The sequence below is a fragment of the Dermacentor variabilis genome, chromosome 3, assembly GCF_050947875.1.
Source record: "Dermacentor variabilis isolate Ectoservices chromosome 3, ASM5094787v1, whole genome shotgun sequence".
Taxonomy (NCBI): domain Eukaryota; kingdom Metazoa; phylum Arthropoda; class Arachnida; order Ixodida; family Ixodidae; genus Dermacentor; species Dermacentor variabilis.
The window spans coordinates 102,877,432-102,899,124 of NC_134570.1; the positions used below are offsets into that span (position 1 = coordinate 102,877,432).

The following is a 21,693-nucleotide window of genomic DNA, read 5'->3' on the forward strand; positions in this document are numbered from 1 at the left end:
AAATTCAAGTTTTACAAATAAAAATGACAAAATATTAGATTGATACCTTCACACTGCTGATACGAAAATTTCGTGTTCTCGACGTATCATTAAAGCAGCACACGCTATCAAAGCGAACTGTACATGCAGCTGCGCGACGGCCGTCGACTACCTGCGGAGCGGGCATCATAATGGCGGACGCCGTAGCAGACGACGCGGTTGTCTTCACCCTGCACGGCGGCGGAGTGAGCGCGCGCATCGAGGCAGCTTACCTAGCGCTGGTGTCATCGCTCCTCCTAGCGGCCTTCGCGAGCAGTGGAAGCTTTCCGCTACTGTAGCAAAGGCGCGGGGACAGGCGTTCCTTCCCTCACAGCACGGTTGACGTGTTCAACAAGAAACGAGACGGTTACTGCGCCTTTTCTTTCCTCCGAAACCGAATTTTTATGCGATACCAAATCATCCGATTGTTCAAGTGCAATGAACTATAACAATCACCATTAATTTCCCATAGTTACTTCATTCATAATGAGTATATTCATAATTACTCCTGTGTACATCAGTACATCTCTTTAACACACTTCACCAAATTAAAGACAGTAGCCCACTAGGTATCCCTTGTATCCCCGCCTAGCAGCCGCGGCCACTAAGACAGACCTCAAATAGCAACTCGAAAAGGGGTTTGAGTTTCCGCTTAACAGAATAGTGTTTTCTCGTATATTAAAATTACAATCCAAAGCTGTCATGTCCGCAGGTTGTGTGTAAGTCGTACTTTAGGAATTCTCTGACAAATTTTACTTTGAGAAATTCAATTATTTCAGTAACACCTATGAGCCACGCGGACGGCCTGCGTGGTTCGAGAAGCGTGGTTCGGGATGATTTTTCTCTCATAGACAGCGACGGCAACACCGACGCCGACGCCGCATCGGATTTTTTGTGACGCAGAGCCTCAACGCCATAGCGTTAAAAAATGCTTGATATTCGGGAACTGTATTATACTGCCTCTGTAAAGCTGATATCTATTCACCTGGTTCCTGGGACACTCGCGGCACAAAGGCGTAGAGTCGGTCGCTTTGTAAGCTTTATTTCTGTCAAATATAAACAATTATAGCTGATTGCCTGCATAGTCTTCAGCACTGAGTCCAAGTGGAACAACGTATCTGGACTCTGCAAGACAGCACCTGGGCTGATTCTCCAAGTCTTAATTAGGCGGCTCGCTTATAATTTGGGTAGACAGGTCATGCATACTTATGCCACTTTTCGAGAAAAGTAAATCTGTTGAAACTTAGCTTTGGATCCTTTTCCAAAAAAATTATGGTGTTTTACGTGCCAAAACCACTTTCTGATTATGAGGCACGCCGTAGTGGAGGACTCCGGAAATTTCGACCACATGGGGTTTCTTAACGTGCACCTAAATCTAAGTATACGGGTGTTTTCGCATTTCGTCCCCATCGAAATGCGGCCGCCGTTTGCATCCTTTTCTGTCTTTCCAAGTCAGCGCCGCTAAATAACTTTGCTTCCTGTATTAAGAAGAACGTTTCGCCACATTTAACATTGCTACGTAGCGGCTAATGCACGCTGAAGAAATTTTTCCTTAAACTCATACGAGGCCAAGAAAAATCTGCCCTGTCAGATTTGATAGATTTTACGTAAGCATTGATATTGTCACACGATACATGCATGTTGAAAGCTTAATAAATTGTGCTTTACTGTTTGAAAAGTAACAAATGTCTACTTTATAAACTACGGTGGGCCCTTGTAGAGGAAGGGTGGGCACGTCACAAGGTGGCAACGTAAGCCTTATATCTTAGAGCTACTTGAGACAAAGCACTTACACCGAAGATTCACATCCGAAATTACGCAGGTCCAGTTCGTATTGTCATACAAAGAAATCTGCATGTTAGCGGTAGTTTTCGCGGTTTGGCTGGTGTTTATACTGTCCCAGTGCTTATTAAAAAGTCAGCGGCTGGTAGCAGGGAAAGGTTTTCGTGTTGTTTTCATAGACGCCGGCCTAAATTATTTATTTAATGAAGATAATTGCATAAGAATTCATAACTAGGGAAGAAATACTGCGCAAATGTCGTCACTTTGATAATGAAAAAAAAAAACAGCTGCGCCGGATAGCGACGAAAGCAATAAATTACCCAAAATGTGCTGCGCTGCGCAAGGACAGCTTTTGCAGGCGTAAGCATAAGAGCGCCAGCGCAATGCAGCGCGTTGTGTTGCTGGTCTCGGTGCGCTTCTCAAAGTTTTTTAGCATTCGGGCCGTCGCGCATGCGAACAGCCGCTGCCTGTTAAATCGCACGAATAAAACTAGAGCTAGCGATTATCTTGCAGCTGAGTCGGCGAGTGAGGGCAGGCGAGCAAGTCTCGGGATTTTCCATGCTTCGCCGTTCGTGGAGCGGACTCACGTGGTTGTGCTGACGCCGTTTCGGCGATAATGCGCATTGCTGGTCGCGCCTTTTTATTTTTATTTTTAATGTGGAAGCATTGTATGCCCCGTCAGGCGAAATCCGGCATTGTAGTTGTCGGAGTTACGACATGATGGTACCAAAAGTGGCCAACGGCAACGAGTAAAACCACATCAAAAAATACTCAATCTGGCGTCAAATTTCTCAGGGAAGTTCCTTTTTAAAATGTAAATTATAGCATTTGAAAAGACTAATTCGTAAATATCGGTCGGGGTTGGAATCTAACCTGGTCCTGCGGGATACGATACGCGCCCGCTTCACCGACGCCACGACGGCTCCACATTTTCGCTAAACTAAACGTGTTGCCTGGTGCGTGTGTCGTTGGGCACGCACAGCCAATGGGTAGGAGGTAGCTCCTTGTCATGAGTGCACAAGAAATTGTAGAACGCTCAAGCTTCGAAATTTAGGATCAGAACGCGATAGAACTTAAAGAACCCAGACTGTTTCTGAGGCCCCCCGGGAACGGCAGCTTGCGTAACCGTAATGTTTAACGGGGAGCACTGACGGCGAATCCTATGCATGAAAACGAGCTTTCTGGTAGAAACACAGCCTCTTGCGCGGGCCGCGATGCGGAGCAGGCGGGCGCCGTCTGGAGGTGTTGCAAGGAAGCACGAACGCCGCTTTGTGGCCTTTGAAATTGGCGCGCCGGCGGAGGCCATGATCGTTCTATGTATGGTAGAAACGCTGGAAACGGAGTTTGTGTTTTTTTTTAGTTTCCGCTTGACAGAATTACGCTTTATCCTATATTCAGGCTACAATCCGACGCTATCATGTCTGTGGGTTGTAAGTTGTACTGAACGATTTTTCTGGCGTATTCTACATTTATAAATTCAATTAGTTGAGTAACTTAATCGCGCTACATGGAAGGCCTGCGTGGTTGGGCATGCGTGGTTAGAAATAATTTTTGCCGAAACGACAGTCGACGTTAGGCGCCGGACGGCTAAGCCTGATTTTCTGCGACACATAGCAACTTAAAGCTTTCGCGTTAAAACTGAGTACGTAAAATAATAAACAAAAGCGCAAATTTAGAATAGAATTCCGCTGAGCGGTCCTTCGAGTTATGCACTCCTCGCGGCCAAGCGAGCGCGTTGAGACGCTTGGCGTGTTTTCATTTTGCCTCACCGAGGAGCAGTTAAAGCGCCGCCGAAAGCTTGCGCGGTCAAGGAGCCCGCAGAAAAGACGTATCACTAAACCGACTATAATACTTTCGCACTCACCCACGTCAGCACCCTTAAGTGTGTCTGTCGAATTTTCTTTTTGTTCTGTTGACAGGCGCCGGCGCCAGGGCAGCTGCTCTTGATCGCGGTCCACAGCCCCACGGTCACGGCGATCCCGAGTCCTGATATGGCGTCGGCCGCATGGCTGGGAAGCGCGATCGCCAGCGATCAGAGGGCAGAATGAGAGGGAAGTGATTGGCGAGGGAAGCCATGTGTGGCTAGGGGATTCGGAAAAGAAGATGCCAAGAGGAATGTCGCTCCCTTTAGCTTATTGAAGGGGCTTACGCCCCAGTTACTCAAAGTGAAGTGCTAATGTCTAGAGATGCTTCTAGAGACTCTAGTGAGTGGCAAAAGGAAGTCAGTTACGCGCCAAATTTTGGCTTTAGCTTGTTGGTGTTGTCACAATACCCAGAAATGGCTTCGAGCAAACTACTGTGGAGTTCAATAACCCTAGCTTCTTCACAAAGTTTGTAGGAATACACCTCTAATCACTTCACTCGAACTTAAAACAAGACTGCTATGACAAAGTCCCTTGAAAAAATAAATTACATTATGGGCTTTTACGTGCCAAAACCACGATCTGATTATGAAGCACACGGTAGTGGGGGACCCCGGAAATTTGGGCCACCTGGTCTATGCTCCTAGAGGTAAGTACACCGGTGTTTACGCATTTCGCCTCCATCTATATTCGATCTCGCGACCTCGTGCGTAGCCGCCTATAGTACTATAGCTACTGCAGCGGGTGAAATATCCTTTAGGGCCACTCTTTAAAGCTTTTTTAATGGTGGAGAACACAACTTTTTGTGACTGTTACCCTCCCTAAATATAATAATGCTCTAAATTAAAACTTGCATGCTCCCTACTGCTCTAATAACAAGATATCTATGGTATAGACAGCTCCAAAATGAGAATTTGCTAGAGTATGCTCTGAAAAACATTTCATCTTCTAAGAAAATTACTGCAACGCGACTTTGCGCATCCCGCCCCCCATGATTGACGCAGGTGAAACAGAGTGACAACTCCAAAACTTGGCTCAATTGACATAAAAATATTCAAAAGTAGTGGTGGCATTTCTCAGGTAGCATTCATTTCGCGTGATTCGCATCGTGAATTCAAAGCAAACTGATTTCTGTTAGACTTTTCTGGAAATATTATGAGATGGAGACCCCTGCTAGCTCCGATGGGCGGTTACCCAACTTTCATTACCTGTGTCAACTCGTTTGCACGCATATATTCGGGATGGTCATTTTTAGGTATTATGGGATTTTTAAAAATCCCCTGTTGCATAACTCTAGTTCTTGACGTAGAGATTTCTAAGATGGGGACATTAATTACACGAATAAAAAACGAAGCACACCTTCAGTTAATGAACAAAAATATACAAATAAGTTCCAATAATTATTTACAGCACATACTGCAAGTTAGGAACTGCAGCCGGCGTATCCTGTTGGAATGAATTTCCAGTAAGACACCAGCTGGCAGCTATGTGACGTCAAACTCGCCGTAAAATGCATTGTTGTTCCAGTTAACTTATTTAGCAAAACGCTCTTTTTTACCTTCAAGCACAAAGTAACTGGAGCCACCCATGTATTTCGTCCCACACTTTAGGAAATAATGTCTTAATTATTTTGTCGAAATGGAGCTAAAGCTATAGTATGTGCTGCGGGAACAAGACAGCCCTTCTGGCATACAGAAAAGTTCTACGTATTTTGAAAAGTACATCTATACTAATTTTCTTTTAACGTTATAAAATTGTCTTCGTTATTTACGGCATGTTTTATATAGTTTATATATAAAACTATGTTCCGCAAGAAGGTACTAAGCTTGCTAAGAAATTATGCGATGTGCGCCTAGCGCTACACTTTTAATACCTACTCCTCCAAGTTTGGCGATGAGCACATCAATCACGCTATGCAATGGACAAAAAAATAATTACAACATTGCGGTCATGTTGAAAACGCGCTTGATAATAATGGTATACTAAGTAAAACAAATTTTTTTCCTGCAATATTGAAAAATAAAGCTATTGTTTTATTTTACAAAGCACACTGTGAGTTAATACGTTAAAAAAGGCTGCTGTTGATACCATTTAGAAAAATAATCACAGAAATGGAACGGCAAGTAAACAGCGAGCGCAAGCCATCGAGCAGAAGCGATTGTATAGACATTGAGAAAGTGATGTAATCCTTAAAGGGACACTTAGGCGAAAAATCATTTCTTCTGCATCAGTAAATTACCTTTCTACAACACCAAAAACACCACTCTTACAACGATAAGACGTTTGGTAAGCCAGAAAAAGCGCAAGAACGAAATACGGGTGTCGACGCCTACTTAAGTTCCCGCACCTGGTGGATGTGACGCCATGGATGTTTATGGCATCTTCTAGAGCCTACTAATTATATATAACGGTACAGATTGACTACGTTGTGTTCTAAAGGAACCAAATGTTAAACATGACAAGTTTTTGAAACCTTTACTAAGCCAACGAGGCCCAAATGCGAAAACATACTTTGGAATCCCTTATGTCACGCTGACGTACCGGCGCTGGGGTTTTCGCGCGAAATTCAAATACTAATACTTGGACCTTCATTTTCTCATCTAATAATCGTTTTTTTAAATGACTCCCTGCAGGGTTCTCAAACAATGCTTCATTAGTGTAAACTGATTTATTGTTTCGCTTTAGTGTCTCTTTAAGTTTAACCTTTCAATTGCGCATAGGATTCCTTGCAAAGCTACGCATTCACACACCTATTACTCAGCTTCCCAAACCCCAATAGGCTAACTCGATGAAGTAAGTGAATTTCTATGATTGCATCCAGGGAAATAAGTTGCAGCAATTTATTCAGTGAAAGTACAAATCATGCCTCATCAAGAATTACGAACTATCGAACCAGGGCTATCTAAAGTCGTTCTACCGTATTGTTTCAAAAACGAGTAATTGCGCACAGGTATTGCTTTGATTTCCTTCCGGATGTATTATTTAACGAAACAATGAAGTTTACATGACAATATCAAAATAATGTACGGCTCACAAGCCTAGGCTCCCAGAATGCAGTCTCACGTCTACAAAAGTTATTCGCGCTCATATAATGCGCTAACAAAGAGCACGCCTTTCCCCACTTGACCGCTGTCTCATAATTTCCATTTGCTTTCTCTTCAACGTTTCACAAATCTCCTATGCTTTATCGCTAGCTGGGTAACATTAGCTCCTCAGGCGATGACGCGCTTAAAGTGGTGTAACAACTGGACGTATTAAAGCCAAATGTATCATTTTATTCGCTAGCCAAGGACGGGGGCACGCACCTAATTGTATATAACGCGGAAATAAAAACAAGCAGAACAGCCTCAACCAAATACGGAAGGCAGTTCATGTAGGTACTGCAATTTTCTCTTAAATTTATTTATTCAGCAATGGCTACGCTATGCTCAATGAACGTAGTATTCAGTGATATTAACTCCACAAATAACAATCAGCAAGAAGTTAGGACGACAGCCCAGGTCAAGCGCGAAGACGTGACAAGTGGTCATTCGAGCGTGTGTGTTTATAAAAGAAAGTTTGTTCAAGCGAAAGTTTCTGGGGACCAGAAAATGCAACATCAACGTTTGTCTTTCGGGCGACTTTCTCCAAACCCTGAGATTTGTCGTGAATATACGACGCAACTACCTTTGGTGTGTATTGCGTCATGGAGCTCGCACGTGCCACGTCCTGTTTCCTGACCTTTCTGAGCGTGCTTTCTGCAAATGCAAGAAAAAGGGCAGATTGTCGGGATAGTCTGCATTCAGAAGATAATCTATTTGTCGTCACACTTTCCCGAACATCAAATGAGAGCATGGCTTCTGGAGTGCGTTAAAGAGAGATAGTTTTGCGGTGGCTTGCTTCGCCAGATCTGATTGGGGAAAAAAAGAGTTTGGGGCTTTGAAAGTACTAAAGGAACACAAAGGTTTTGAGAGGTGCGATATATGGGGGTTGAAGAATTATTTCAAGCTCCTGGGATTCCTTACGGGCCCATACATACACTAGCGTTTTCCAATTTCGACGCCATTGACGTTTTTACCGTATTCAGGTTCAAATTTTCATGAATTATGCTTTAATGTTGCAAATTTTAGAAAAGTGTACTTTACAAACTATGATTGGAGAGAGAGAGAGAGAGAAAATGATAGAAGAAAGGTTGGGGGGTTAACCAGGACTGAGCCCGGTTGGCTACCCTACACTGGGGAAAGGGAAAGGGGGACGGAAAGATTAAAGGAAGAGAAAGTCCACTGGAGATATCAGTCGGTCACTCTGTCCGGATCACAGTCGCTCACTCAATCCGGTCGCTTTCAAATATCGCAGCAGCGCTTTTGTGGCCCTTTGTAGCTGCGATATGCGAGGCCATGGTCCCAAGATCTTGTTCAAGGTGAACGGCCTTCCATCTAGTTGATTGAGAGCTGTGCAGAGGTCTTGCCTTTCATTTTCAAAAGATGGGCAGTAGCACTGTATGTGTTCTATGGTTTCCTCGACACCGCAGGCATTGCACTCGGCGCTATCAGCCATTCCAATCAGAAATGCATAAGCATTGGTGAATACGATTGGCTTTTCTAGAGAGCCTGTGGGGAGGAGGTGGGGGCATGGGTTACAAGACAAGGGGCGAGCGTTGGAGCCTCTCGAAACAAAGCGCTTACATAGAAGATCCACACCTAATTTTACGCAAGTACAATTCATATGGTCATGTAAAAAACAGCATGTTAGTGGTATTTTTCTTTGTTTGACTGGTGTTTTTAATTTTCCAATGCTTATTGAAAATCACTGCGCAAAGCAACAGGCGATGGTTTTCGCGTTGATTTCATAGAATCAGGGATAAATGATTTAATTAATAAAGATACTGACACCATATTTTATTATCAGTGGTGCGAATACTGCGCCCACTTCGCCGAATGCGCAATTTTTGTAATAAAGACAACTGCTGTGCCAAATTGCAGTGAAAGTAGAAAAATAGCCGATAATGCGGACACGCCAGCCTGAAAAGCTATGGATGGCATCAGCGAAAGATCGCGGGCGCGGTGCTGAACGTTGTGTTGTTGGTAGCACGCGCCGATTCAAATTCTAGAGCAGGAAAGTAAAAAATGCGAGCAGCCTCAACCCACTACGGAAAGCAATCGATGCAATCTTTCATATTCTTCACATCGATGACGCCTGAGGGGAGCGTAGTTGCGCCATACTTCTGACCCGTGCAGCGCGAGCAACCGCGTATGAACACGCTCAGGCCCTCGCCCTGCTAAACACCGACTTCCCTGCCCCCTCACCTTTTGCGTTGCTTTTTTGTTCGATAACTTTTACCTTCAGAAGGCCAAAGTAGGAGACCACTCAGCTTCAACGTTGAAAGCGCAAGAGCTCCCATCGCCGTCGTAGGCACACCGAAGGACCGTAAAATAACATACCTAAAACAAACGGCGATCCGCAATCTTCCTGCAGAATATAACGTTATGCGCGTTGTCAACGGGATCTGTGGTTCTATGTGCGTGCATCGACCTATAGAGCGATATTGTGGCTGCATGTGCCAGCCTTTTTGAATTCTCTCCCTCATTGATTCAGTAGCCTCTCCTCGTCGCTTTCACTCTTCTTATGTGGGCTATATAAGAGTGTTCGGGTCGGGGGAAACTACAGCAGTCTTTTGTGTGCTAAGGGTACAAGTGCCACAGCCATGGTAAGCCCAATACCCCTAGAGCCTTACAGCAGTAGTTTGCTGGAAGTGATTCATACCACACTCACTTCAGTTTGAGTTTGAGCCATATTCAGTGTCAGCATCAAGTTAGCAAGTTGCACCTGATAGGATACGTATTAATCCGTGGAAGGCTGAGTTCATTCTTAGATATTTCGGTGTTTCTAAGGCTTTCTATTCATTTGCACCTTCGGTTGTAACACATGAAGTAAAAAAATGATGTTTAGATGACTTCCAACACTTCCTGAAAAAGTTGACAAGAATGAAAGAAAATGCTTATTGATTTATAGTGGCATAGAAATAATGTTCATATTCCATAAATTCAATATAGGCACATTTTTTCACTATCCTGTGTTAGTTTTCTCAAGTTGAAAGTTTGATTAATTAGATTTCTTTCTTTATATTAGCTAAGCCAGAAATGGTCATTTCATGCAAACTCAAGGCACAATTATATCATAAGTAGAGCAGGCATGTGTAGACTCGCACACGAATCGCAGTTATATACAGACTGCCAAGAACTCTTTTAGAGAAACCTAAGAAAAACATAAAGAAAACCAAAAGAGTGCAAAAACCAAAAGACGGCTGCTGTGGTTAACGATGAGAAAGGTATCGATTCATCGGCAGTATAGCGTTATTCACAAAAATAAGTAAAATATTCATAAGAACAGTGCACAAACTTATCAGTATTTTAATGTCAAATATTTCTTATAGTTCCGGGTCTGCGTCATCCTGGCCCTGGCCTCCAGCGCCGTCGCGCAATTCCACTTCAGTGGTTACAACCTCGACCACGGCGTCGGCCTAACCGGCTACGGCGTTAGCCACGGAACGGGCCACTCTAGCCTAACAGGATATGGTTTCGGCCAAGGCATTACCTATGAACCAGCCGCCAGCTACGCTGTTACAGACCCGGCTGTGGCTGATTCCGTCTACAGCTACAACGCTTACCCAGCGCTGACTGCTGCTCAGGCTTCCCCAGCTGTCAATGCTTTCCACGCTGCGCCAGCTTTCGCTAATTATGCGGCGGCTCCAGTCGCCACTGTAGCCGCCGCACCTGCTGTGTCCCTCTTCACCGCCTACCAGTCTGACCCTTTCATTGCGGCCGCCCCAGCTGTTTCCCGCTTCATTTACCAGGCTACTCCTGTCCCAGCTGCAGCCCCTGCTGTCTTCCGCGCCTCCTACCAGTCTGCTCCAGCGCTCGCTAGCTACGCTTCCCCAGGTGTCAGTGCTTTCCACGGTGCGCCAGCTTTCGCTAATTACGCGGTGGCTCCAGTCGCCACTGTTGCCGCCGCTCCTGCCGTGTCACGCTTCACCGCCTACCAGTCTGACCCATTCATTGCGGCTACCCCCGCTGTATCCCGCCTCATTTATCAGGCATCTCCAGTCACAGCTGCCACCCCTGCTGCCTTCCGCGCCTCCTACCAGTCTGCTCCAGCGCTCGCTACCTACGCTTCCCCAGCTGTTAGTTCTGTCCACGCTGCGCGAGCTGTTGCTTCTTACGCCGTGGCTCCAGTCGTCACTGCTGCCACCACTCCTGCCGTGTCCCGCTTCCCCACCTACCAGTCTTACCCACTCTTTGCGGCTACCCCAGGTGTTTCCCGAGTCATTTACCAGGCTGCTCCAGTCACAGCGGCCGCTCCTGGGGTATTCCGCGCCACATACCAGTCAGCTCCAGCGTTCGCTACCTACGCTGCCCCATCTCTGACCAAGGTGATTCAGTCTGCCCCGGCGGCCGTTGGTGCCCCAACAGTCTCCCGTGTCACCTTCCATGCCACCCCAACCGTGCTCAAGGATCAGCAGAACAACCAAGTTACCACTGCCAAAGCTGTTGCGACCGTGGCTGCTGGCACAGCCGGGTCCCACGTCGCCACCTTCCAGTCTGCTCCCGCAGTCTCCACATACGGAGCCCCAGCTGTCACCAAGGTGTTGCATTCTGCTGCAGCTGTGGCTGCTGCACCAGCTGCGACCACCATCACACACGCTGCTCCAGCCGTTGCTGCCTCGCACACCGCCCCAGTATATGGCTACGGCGTTGGAAACGTTAGCCCCGGCGCTAGTCACCATGGCCTCCACCCCGGCATTGGTGTCTACGGCCAGAACTCCCGCACCCACAGGAGGAAATGTAAGTACTATACAACATTCGATAAAACACTGAATGCTATGTTGAATAATTCAGAAACTGATTATTCGGAAACTGATGTGTCATGCGTACATTTTTCTCATTGCAGAAATAATTCAACTCTTCAGAGGACCTGGCGCGTCGATAAGGATATGACAAACGTGTTGGACTTAAGCTCAGTTGTGCATGTTAAATTATGCTGCCAAAATAAATGTTTCCTGTTGTACAAAATACATGGTTGTAGTGATGACGTTGCTGCAGGTGGGACTACAAATAGTTTGGCAGAACTCATAGAATGATGACGGTCTACACACTAAGAAAAAAAGGAGTACCTCTTACTCTTTTCGGAGAGTCTGGATTCGCCACGTATACGACACACTTTGTGGGAGACACGCGAACTCCCTTTCGGAAGAGGGTCCCGAGACTATCTGTGCTCGATACAAGGTGGTTACGTGACTCCACACCCAATAGTCATGCATACTCTCCTGTAGTAGTCTCCTAACCCTCTCAAAAGGGTTACACGACTAGTGCTGAGGGAGTCCGTTCACTACTCTGCATGAGTCAGACGACTCAAGATAAGGGGTCACATGACCACTGCTGAAGGATTCGGGTAACTATTCTTGATGAGTCTGATGACTCCAGCAGTGTGTGTCAAGTTACCCTTAGTGTGTGGTGCAGGACTCTTGCAGATAGAGTAAAATAACTAATCCATGTAAGTCGTTTGACTCTCGGATGGCAGTGTCGAGCCGCTTTTCAAAATGTGTCACCAACTTTTGCTGTAAGTACACACAACTACGGCTAGTTCTCAAGATTACTGTAAAAAGACAACATATAAGAATGCATAGCAAACTTGCCAAAAAGGACATGGCAGGTTAGCAACAAAAAGTTAACATTTCATCACCCTTTGTCGTCTTCTGGAAAATTCAAATGTATTAGTCAGCACAGAATCACCATGAAAGCAAGACAGTTCTCATTACTATTAAACTGGAAGCAATAGCCAACCATGCAAAACAGTCTTAAATAAACATCCAATATGTAGCCTGCAGGTGCATATGCATGACACTGCAATGCAACTCAGAACCATAATGAGACCCGAAAATATTATGTAACTCGTGTAGAAGTTCAATTCAGCACTGCACAAGTCTGTAATGTCAAAAATTTATAAGTTAAACCTATTTCACTGTTCTTCGAGAAGTGTTTTTATTTAGAACTTACGATTTAACATTTTAAGCAAGTAAGCTACACATAACAAATGAAAAAGGCTGCACTTATGTACAAAGGAGACCCAGATAATCAAGTGCAATAAAAACAATATTCCAACTTAGATTACATAATCTATGCATTATACTATGCTTGCTGAAAACAACTGGTTGGCAATTGATAATCCAATCTAACAGTAAAAAGAGCTGTCTGACCTTATGGTACTCTTGTTGGCACTTTTCCCCCACAACTTGTGCGTGTCAGCGTCAGTTGAAAATTGATCTGAAAAATACCACATTAAAAATTTGTGCATCAATTTTATTCTGTCATACAACATGCAACAATGTATAAAAGCTTCACAACAGATAATATTACAAAAATAAATACAGCAACATTTATACTAATTGTTTATGTTGACAAACATACTTTTCCAAGACGAAGAATAATAGCTGCCACAGACAATTTCACAGACAATTGCAATAACCACTAATACAAAACTTGCCATAATGCAAACATGCTGATAAAATATGTAGTACAGGTAGCTGCAGTTTGTTACGGCGAAGATATCAAGATAGCAAACACTATACCCAGCTGTATGCACGCAGCTGTAACAATACACATGGTGCACCAAGATCTAAAAGAAACAAAGAGGAAGATGTGAGGAAGGCTTTTTTGTACTCATCACAAGTTATCCTGTAAGAGCAGATTATGCACTGCCTGTAATCTACCCTCAGCACATACGTAAATAAGTTACATTAGGTGCCACATTTACAAATCACTCAGATGATGTTCTTGTGATTGTCCTTATTCCGATTTTTAACTTGGAAAGCATGACTGAGTTACGTAAAGCCTCCCAACGGCTTGGCATATATACAGAAAGAAGTGTTTCTATAAACACTGGAGGCCATGGAAGGATGACTGACACATACCTCTTTTAATTCTTTTGTCTTTGTCTTTGATTATCTACCACAGTAGTCTTTTGTAGAGTGAAACACATCCAGATAATACACTTTGGGCAACAAAGTGTGAATACCTGTTCTTGATTTCTACCTTTCTCTGGTGTCCCGCTAAGGTAAGATTGGTGCAAAAAATTGTCTTCCCAATGTATGCGTTCCCCCAAAACAAAACAGGAGCAGATGATAAGCCACATTAATGGTGCGCGAAATAAAACATCTGTTCTTAACTTACCACTGCCATTCCAATATGGTGAGATTTTCTGCTTTGTTGTGTACTCTAGCACAGGTGCTACGCAGTTCACTTGGTGCCCAAAGCAACTCTCATACCATAGCAGGATGTCAATTTTGTTTTTCAAATTCTAAGCGAAACTCTCGTTATGGGGGACAATTGCAAACTTATAGTTTTGCTTTGTATCTTCATTATGTTGTAGAGCAGGGTAGAAAGCAAGACCAGATATCTAAAATTTGGGTTCCCACTGTGCATTGCATGGATATGTTTCAATGAATGATAAAACTATTTGGTAGATAAACATATGAAAGATAAGAGAATTAAGCTCGAAGTCTACCATATCATTAACTGGGAATATTATGTGTAATTGAAATTTTGCGATTCCCAGTGAAGAAACAGTTTTGACAATATGTGCCAAGGCAACTAAGTCACTCATGCTCACAAAGGAAACAAAAACAAGCAAGATTACAAGAAGTTCGAACTTGCAACCTGAGGTGACACACCTCACATGACTGATTTATGTATTTACTGAGCATAAATTACATCTGGCGCATAATCTGCTTGTACAAGATGACAAACAATGAGTTACTCTTGCTTTCACTCTGGGGCATTTGGCTCTTCTGAACACATGCACATTGTGTGGCACAGCTGTGTGGATGTAGCTGGGCACAGCTGTTATTCAGCATCAATCTGTTTTTATGGTCCTGTGCTATTATTGTAATTTATAATTAGCAAATAGCCTAACTATTGCGTTGATCAGCTCCATTTTAAACAAAACATACTGACAGATTTCCCTGTTTATCGCTAACAAAGAGATGGGTACATCATTTCAGATTTCAAGAAACAGCTGTGGAACAGAACAAATGCTGAAGACAGAAAATATACAGACCAATACTTTTTTATTAAATGCCATGTACTAGCCCTTTCTGCAATGAATACCATTATTAGCAAAAATTGTAGACTGCAAAAATAATTGGGAAATATTTACGAGAAAGTGCGCGTAAAAATATTTTGCCACTATGTAGGACATAACTAAGAAACACCAGCTATACAAAAGCCAATGACAATTCAAATCTACATAAAACTCCCTATGAATGGCAGTATATTCAAACTTCTAGTACAAATTAAAAAAAAGTTGTTTCGAGAAGCACTTCCCCTTAATAAGTGGGTGTTAGTGTTTCTACAAAAGGGTTAGAAAATGCCTTCCGGCATACCATAGGGAGTTTTATATATAGCACATGCACGAATCTGCCTAGAAAGCCCCACGCCCTGCTTGTATTCCTTAGTCATTTTTCTGCATTCTGTTGTATGTCACCGTTTGGATCCCTTAACACTGAGTGCGCAAAACCAAAAAACAGCCTATTAATACACTGAATTTTTAGCCTGTAAAGGGGTTGTGTGGCAATGGGGGCAGCCAACTCTAGTGTAAGAACAAACAAATATTTGTTCTTGCGTTAGTGAAACCAGTCAAAATATAATCTCACAAATTTGGAAATGAATGCACAAAGAACCTTGCTGATTGTCACATTATTGTCCCGAACAAGATCTTTTTGTGTTTACAATTCCTAGTTTAATTCACTTTCCTCTAGTAAATGGGCTCTGACCTAGAATACTCAGTGTAGGAGACTAACCCAGACTTGGAAGCCAATGTTTAAATCTGAAATAAACACATTCATCCCCCGACCACATGGCACTGCTTCGTCATCAGAAGAAGCATGCATCCATGGACATATAGTCTGCAAAATTATTTATACATGATCTGTAGCGTTAATCTTGCATTAACAAATTCTGAAAATTAAGAAATACATCTGCTATGCAAAGCACTGCTGTAAACCTGTGTGTTTGAGAAATGCAATACTCAAAAGGTGTAATACAACCAATGTATGCATGAAACCTATGCTGCCTTTGACATTCGTCAGTGTGGAAAATAAGTACTGAGAAATGCCAAGGGTATCATAGCTTTTATGTCTCAAACCTTGTATGTGAGTACCACTGGTATATTTGCAGTGAAAAAAAGGTCACATTATTACCAGACATATGAGGGGAACCCATGTTTCTCTAGTTTAATATTTTCTTTTTTGTGCTCTTATATCCTTGAGTTTTTCAAAAATAACGGGTGCTTGAAATAAGTACTCTATATTGCTCTTAAATTTATCCTGCACCAGAGCCCGTGTTATGTTAAATTTCTTGAACACATTGCAGTGCTGTAGGTTATCAAAGGAAGAAAAAATACCGTAAGTTTTCAGTTTAGCCTTATGTACAACAAGAATTAAGAACCTATCAATTACATCCACAAGTACAAAAGAACTATGAGAAACGGGGAATAAAGACAGGTATACATTATAATAGCAGGAGTTGATGGTGAGAACTCTACGAGAAAACTATTAAAAACTAGGTACTAAAGAAACATGAATTATAATAATAGAATTATTTGCAAAGAATTTGAAGAGACAAATAGAATGTCTGTTCAAATCACTCCACCCCAACATTCATCCATGGTTCGATAAGTGATCGATAAGAAAAGAAACAGCTGGTGATGCTGTTTGGATAGATGGAAACTGAGGTACAGCTGTGAAATAGATGAAACACGTAGAGAGGTCACCAAGTGTTGCGCGCTGGTTGCACAGCAGGTTTCCTTGAGCTCCGGACTCACTCGACACTGATGCGTTGAGCCTGGTTATACGTAGTTCGCTAGAGGCCTGGCCCGAGTATGTGGCATGGCTTGGGTAAAATTTCAAGGCAACCTGAAAAACACAGATCCAAATATATAAGCACCAAAATATTCTGCACCATAGGGCAAATCTGAAGTTTACCATCTGCACATAGCAGATGATGAAAACAGACACAAGTCACCAGACTCAAGGTACGTAAATGTGCAAAAGTGTAAATGAATGTGAAGAGCTGCTTGTAGGATGGAATCCTTCATTTTGTCTTTTCTAGATCAATAATAGTATCTTAACGTAAAGTCAAGTGCACACGACCCTCCCTATTTGTGTCAGTAGGCTATTCCATGCCAGCTGTTCCAACCTGGCACATGACCACTTGGAATTTCTTTTTGAAAACTGGGGGCCCTTCAATATAGAACAAATCGCAATTTCACGCAATGCTTAAAGCAAAAAAAATTTTACTGGCGTAAACACTATGTCACATTTTGTGTAACGCACCAAACTATGCATCATAAAATGGCATAGCCAAAAAAATTGCTTCCTTCATTAAGAGGGACAAATTTTTAACGACAATGAAGAGAGGCCTTGCACCAAGAAGTTAACTGCTTATTAGCCAGTGCTCACTTTATTATGGCCGATTAAAAATGGACCAAATGGCTTATTAACTTTATTTTCACAAAAGTGACCTACAGCAAAAGCTGTAAATTTATGTAATCCATGTGTTTAGGGCTTGTGCTGTGTGCAAGAACTGGTTTCAGAAAGATACATTATGCAGCAGAGCAGAGAGAGGAGGATGAACTTGGAAAAGAAGTCAGTTTTGGTGTACGTTTATCGGCCTACTTACCATTGAGGCAGCCCTAGTAAATTTATGCCAAATACCATGTATGAGAGTACACTGTATTGTTTTTAAAGTGGTAAAGCTTTATCAAAATAGTTTTTGTGTTACGCAAGAAAACAATTTTACAATTGGTCTCTTGTAGTTTCAAAATTTGCATCGCGTTTCGTCTAATACACACAGCCTCTTGGAAGCTAAGACAAAATGCATAGACTTGAGCATCCCTGCACAGACAGAAGGGAGTCTAAACTGCTTCGAAGTTACTTCTTTCATTGCTGAGTGGTTACAAGCCACTTCACTCAAAAAGACGCCGCTTAATTGCAGGTATTTACCTGAATATTTGTCTGCTGTCAGCCTGCTTGGCATCATCACTAAGGCTGCCAACTCCCTAGTGGACGTGGTCGGGACATGGTGGTGGCAGGATGCAGTGGCAGAAGCCGCCAAAGGCTCCCAACTCCCTAGTGGACGTAGTCAGGACAGGGTGGTGGTAGGACGCAGGGGTAGGAGCCGCCAGAGTGTACCTGCAACAAATTTGCACAAATGTTCTTAGTTCTACCACGTCACGATTCACAATAAAAATTGAGCTGTCTGTGTAACATGGCTACCAATACAAATAAAGGCAAACAGTTAGGTCCTACCACTCAAATAGAACCCCGACAAAAAAGAAACGGTACTTAAAGGGACACTAAAGTGAAACAATAAATCAGTTTGGACTAATGAAGTATTGTTTGAGAACCCTGCAGGCAGTCATTTCAAAAAAATAGTTTGATTATTAGATGAGAAAATGAAGGTCCAAGTATCAGTATTTGAATTACGCGCCGAAACTCCAGTGCCGGTACATCATCGTGACGTCAGGGATTCTAAAGTATGTTTTCGCATTTGGGCTGTGTTGGCTGAATAAAGGTTCCCGAAACTGCCCATGTTTATTATTTGGTTCCTTTAGAACACAATGTAGTCAACCTGTACCGCTATATATAATTAGTAGGCCCTAGAAGATGCCATCAAAATCCAAGACATCACAGCCTCCAGGTGCGGGAATTTAAGTAGGCGTCGCCACCCGTATTTCGTTCCTGCGCTTTTCGTGGCTTGTCAAACGTCTTATCATTGTAAGAGTGGTGTTTTTGGTGTTGCAGAACGGTAATTTACTGATGCAGAAGAAATCATTTTTCACTGTAGTGTCCCTTTAGGTTTATGAAAATCTAAACAATGAAAAAAATGTGCAACTGATTTGTGCATGGAAGCTCGGTTGAAACCTGAGCTCATACCATCAAGTGATCTGCTAGTCAACTGCAAGCCTGCCACCTTAAAATGTCATTGTAAATTTCTTTACATGCACCATGTAAGCTGCATTAATACAAGTTCAAAATCTCTTAACATAAGTAAATCACCAAGCTAATTAAATTAACGAATTCCAGTGGTCGTTAATGCAACAAAGTGCAAGCTCGTAATGAAGCTGGCCAAACTGGGCAGTGAAAAATAACAATGTGGTTCTCTACATCTTGTTTTTCTGGCTTTCGCTCTAGCGTGGGAATATACAAGAATTTTGACATTCCTGATATTTCCCCCTGCTAATTTCTATTCCATAATGCATAATACTTGAGCAAGAGCAATAATGCTTTCTTTTAACCGTAAATAGTGATAGAACAAGAAAATTCACTGGAGCCAACGTTTTGAGAAAAAGCTCCTCTTTGTCGAAACATTGGCTCCAGCGATGCTCCTTGTTCTATGGCTCTTCATCATGTCAAATCTCTGTCTTCCTGTGTACCTCTGTACTTTCAATGTTATGTCAATGAAATTGTAACAACAGATCATTAGTAAATGTAACTGATGAGGAATTTGGCCTTGTTGGTAGATAACGACAGAGTAACTGCGCAATATAGAGATATGGACAAAGGAGGCTTGTGTATGTTGTCTTCTCCAGTCATTGGGCGATTACTCTGTCTCAATGTAAAACTATTACCCTTTGCACAATAATACTAAAATGCATAAAGACAGCAAAGTGGACACAAAAATTACAACAGATAGCACCATATGCTAATGAGATATGCAAAAGTGCCTGCTACAATTTGTCTCACCCATAACGTGCTGGATAAGATGGCGACTTCTGGCTGTTGCCATTTCTTGAATACCTAAAATAAAATACATATCAAAATTATAAAAATACACAGGACAACAGCAGTAGCCGAGGACATAACGCATTGTTTAGTACAAGAAGGTAAACTAATCTCTGATACACGGCAGACGAAATTTCCTTTATTAAGTTAGTAGAAAAATACACCACACTTCATTTCATTCGATACTCTCGGCATTTCTTGGTACAAGAAAAAAAAGGTATTTCTGCATGGAAGCAGCAAAATAATAAATGGCCTTCTACTTTTACAAAATATGCTGCAGCGACAAAGCTAACTACAGCTGTATATACTTAAAATTGTTGTATGCACATTACAATAGCCAAGACAGGATAAACTTGGGTTCCTATGCAACTCACTGGAAGGTACAACTTTGCAATGAACTCATTGCTGCTTGGCAAATATACGCATTAACATAAAACTACAAATAAAAGGATCCTTTTTTTCATAAAGCGCCGGACTCAATATAAAAAAAATCCAGTAGCAATATTACAATTTCACCACATAACACAGCCAGGTTTTGTAAGCCTAGTAGGATTTACTATATAAACGTTGCAGCAAGTTCATGCTTTTAAATATTTACAACCGTGAAAATAAAGATTACGTAAAAATAATACATTATATATAGGCTTAGATTGTGAGCTAATGTGTTTTCTACTTACAGCCAAATGCACATAAAATTTGTTCTGTTTCAGCGCTTTTAAAGCGCTGTGTCTGTTCGCTTGAGCAGCCAGCCGCTTTACCGCTCTTAAAATATCTGTGCTCCCACATCGCCTGACACTGACATACAGCGTTGTAGCGCTTTTATTATTCGCCGTAATATACCTAAAGCGCTAGTAAATCTTCAGAATACACAAGCTGTCTTTTCGACTACCTGTCTTCGCCAGCGAAAGTCACACTGGGGCGAGTATTGTATCTACACTTCAAGTTACGCAGTACTTGAAGTGTACGATGCGACAGGCCACTCGTCACTAGAGTCGTTAAGAAGGGTGTTTCTCCTGGCAGTACAGCTTTGCAATAATTTCAGACGCTCTCCTGAGGCTTCCGTCTGCCAGTAGTATTTTCGCATACATACGCGCACGCATGCCTAAGAAACGTCTGTGAACTGGAAAGAGAAACGTGGAGCAAAATGTAGCCATACCGGAAGGGCCGAGTACGCGCCGTTTGTAAACTCGGAACAAAAGCTGATATGCTTACCTTAGACGTTAAGAGAAATATGGCACAGGTCACTGCCCGCTGGTAGTCGCTCGTATGCATCTGGTCGTCTCTGTCCGTTGCGATCTCCCATATCACAATGAAAGATGCAGTGCAAACCGCAGCACTTCGGGCGCTTGTGACGGTCCGGCGAGCTGCACTTGCTCGATGCCGGCAAAGACGAAATCGGCGACACGCTGCTGCTGGCGGCGGTTCCCCTCGTTGCAATCACACAGCACCGAAAGAAGTTGGCACCGTAACTTGCCGCAACGCCTGGTTGCAGTCGCCCCTAGCACAGCGATTTCAGAACCACTCAACGACAACGTACTCGCGCGTGATGCAGCGCAACCGTAAAATGGCGTCATGCTATTGACGGCTTCGGCTTTGGATCATTTTGTATCTGCACAACTGAGCAAAACAGTTGCGCTAGTTTCGGTTTGGTTTCCTCGCGTTGAGATAAAAACTCTTTTGCTCACTGATGATTTCACGTGACTTAAGTAAAGTTCACGAATGAAACCGCCATGAATTTAACACGCGTCTTGAAATACCCGCTACGTTCACTTGGCAGAAGCAAAATTTGCTCGTCCGAGTGTGGTTGCGTTTGAAATATCTATCGCGCTGTCGGAGCGTGCTCGAAGTGTGAAGACGCGGCGTAATTGTCCTTAATTTGCTTAGCTATAACGGTGCGGCTGCCCTTGATTTCTGTCGAGTGCAGTTTGCTCTGATGTAAGGTAGAACTACAAAGCCGCCCATGTTACTGAATGATCTAGTGCACCTGAAGCTGCCAGATCTACGGTATTTCCTCCACAAGTTCTTGCGACTGTGTGCCGCTGTCACCAAATGCGAGCGTAGTCATTTGGCGGAGATTTAGCAACACATATTCTAGAACTATAGTTCACCGCTCTATCACGACATGGAGAAGCAGCGTGGTTGCTCCTTAGTAAAATTTTCTGTTTATTGCGAATTTTGCAATAGCAATTATATGGACACAACCGCCGAAATGTA

General features: G+C 43.0%; 1 protein-coding gene across 1 annotated transcript; it reads left to right on the top strand.

Moving 5' to 3' along the window:
- The first annotated feature begins 170 nt into the window (after window positions 1-170).
- LOC142574657 (uncharacterized) lies at window positions 171-16,812 on the top strand. The gene is made up of 3 exons (XM_075683694.1): window positions 171-224; window positions 10,075-11,482; window positions 16,805-16,812. Exons 1-3 carry the CDS (start codon window positions 171-173, stop codon window positions 16,810-16,812), a joined length of 1,470 nt encoding a protein of 489 aa, XP_075539809.1.
- The last annotated feature ends 4,881 nt before the right edge of the window (window positions 16,813-21,693 follow it).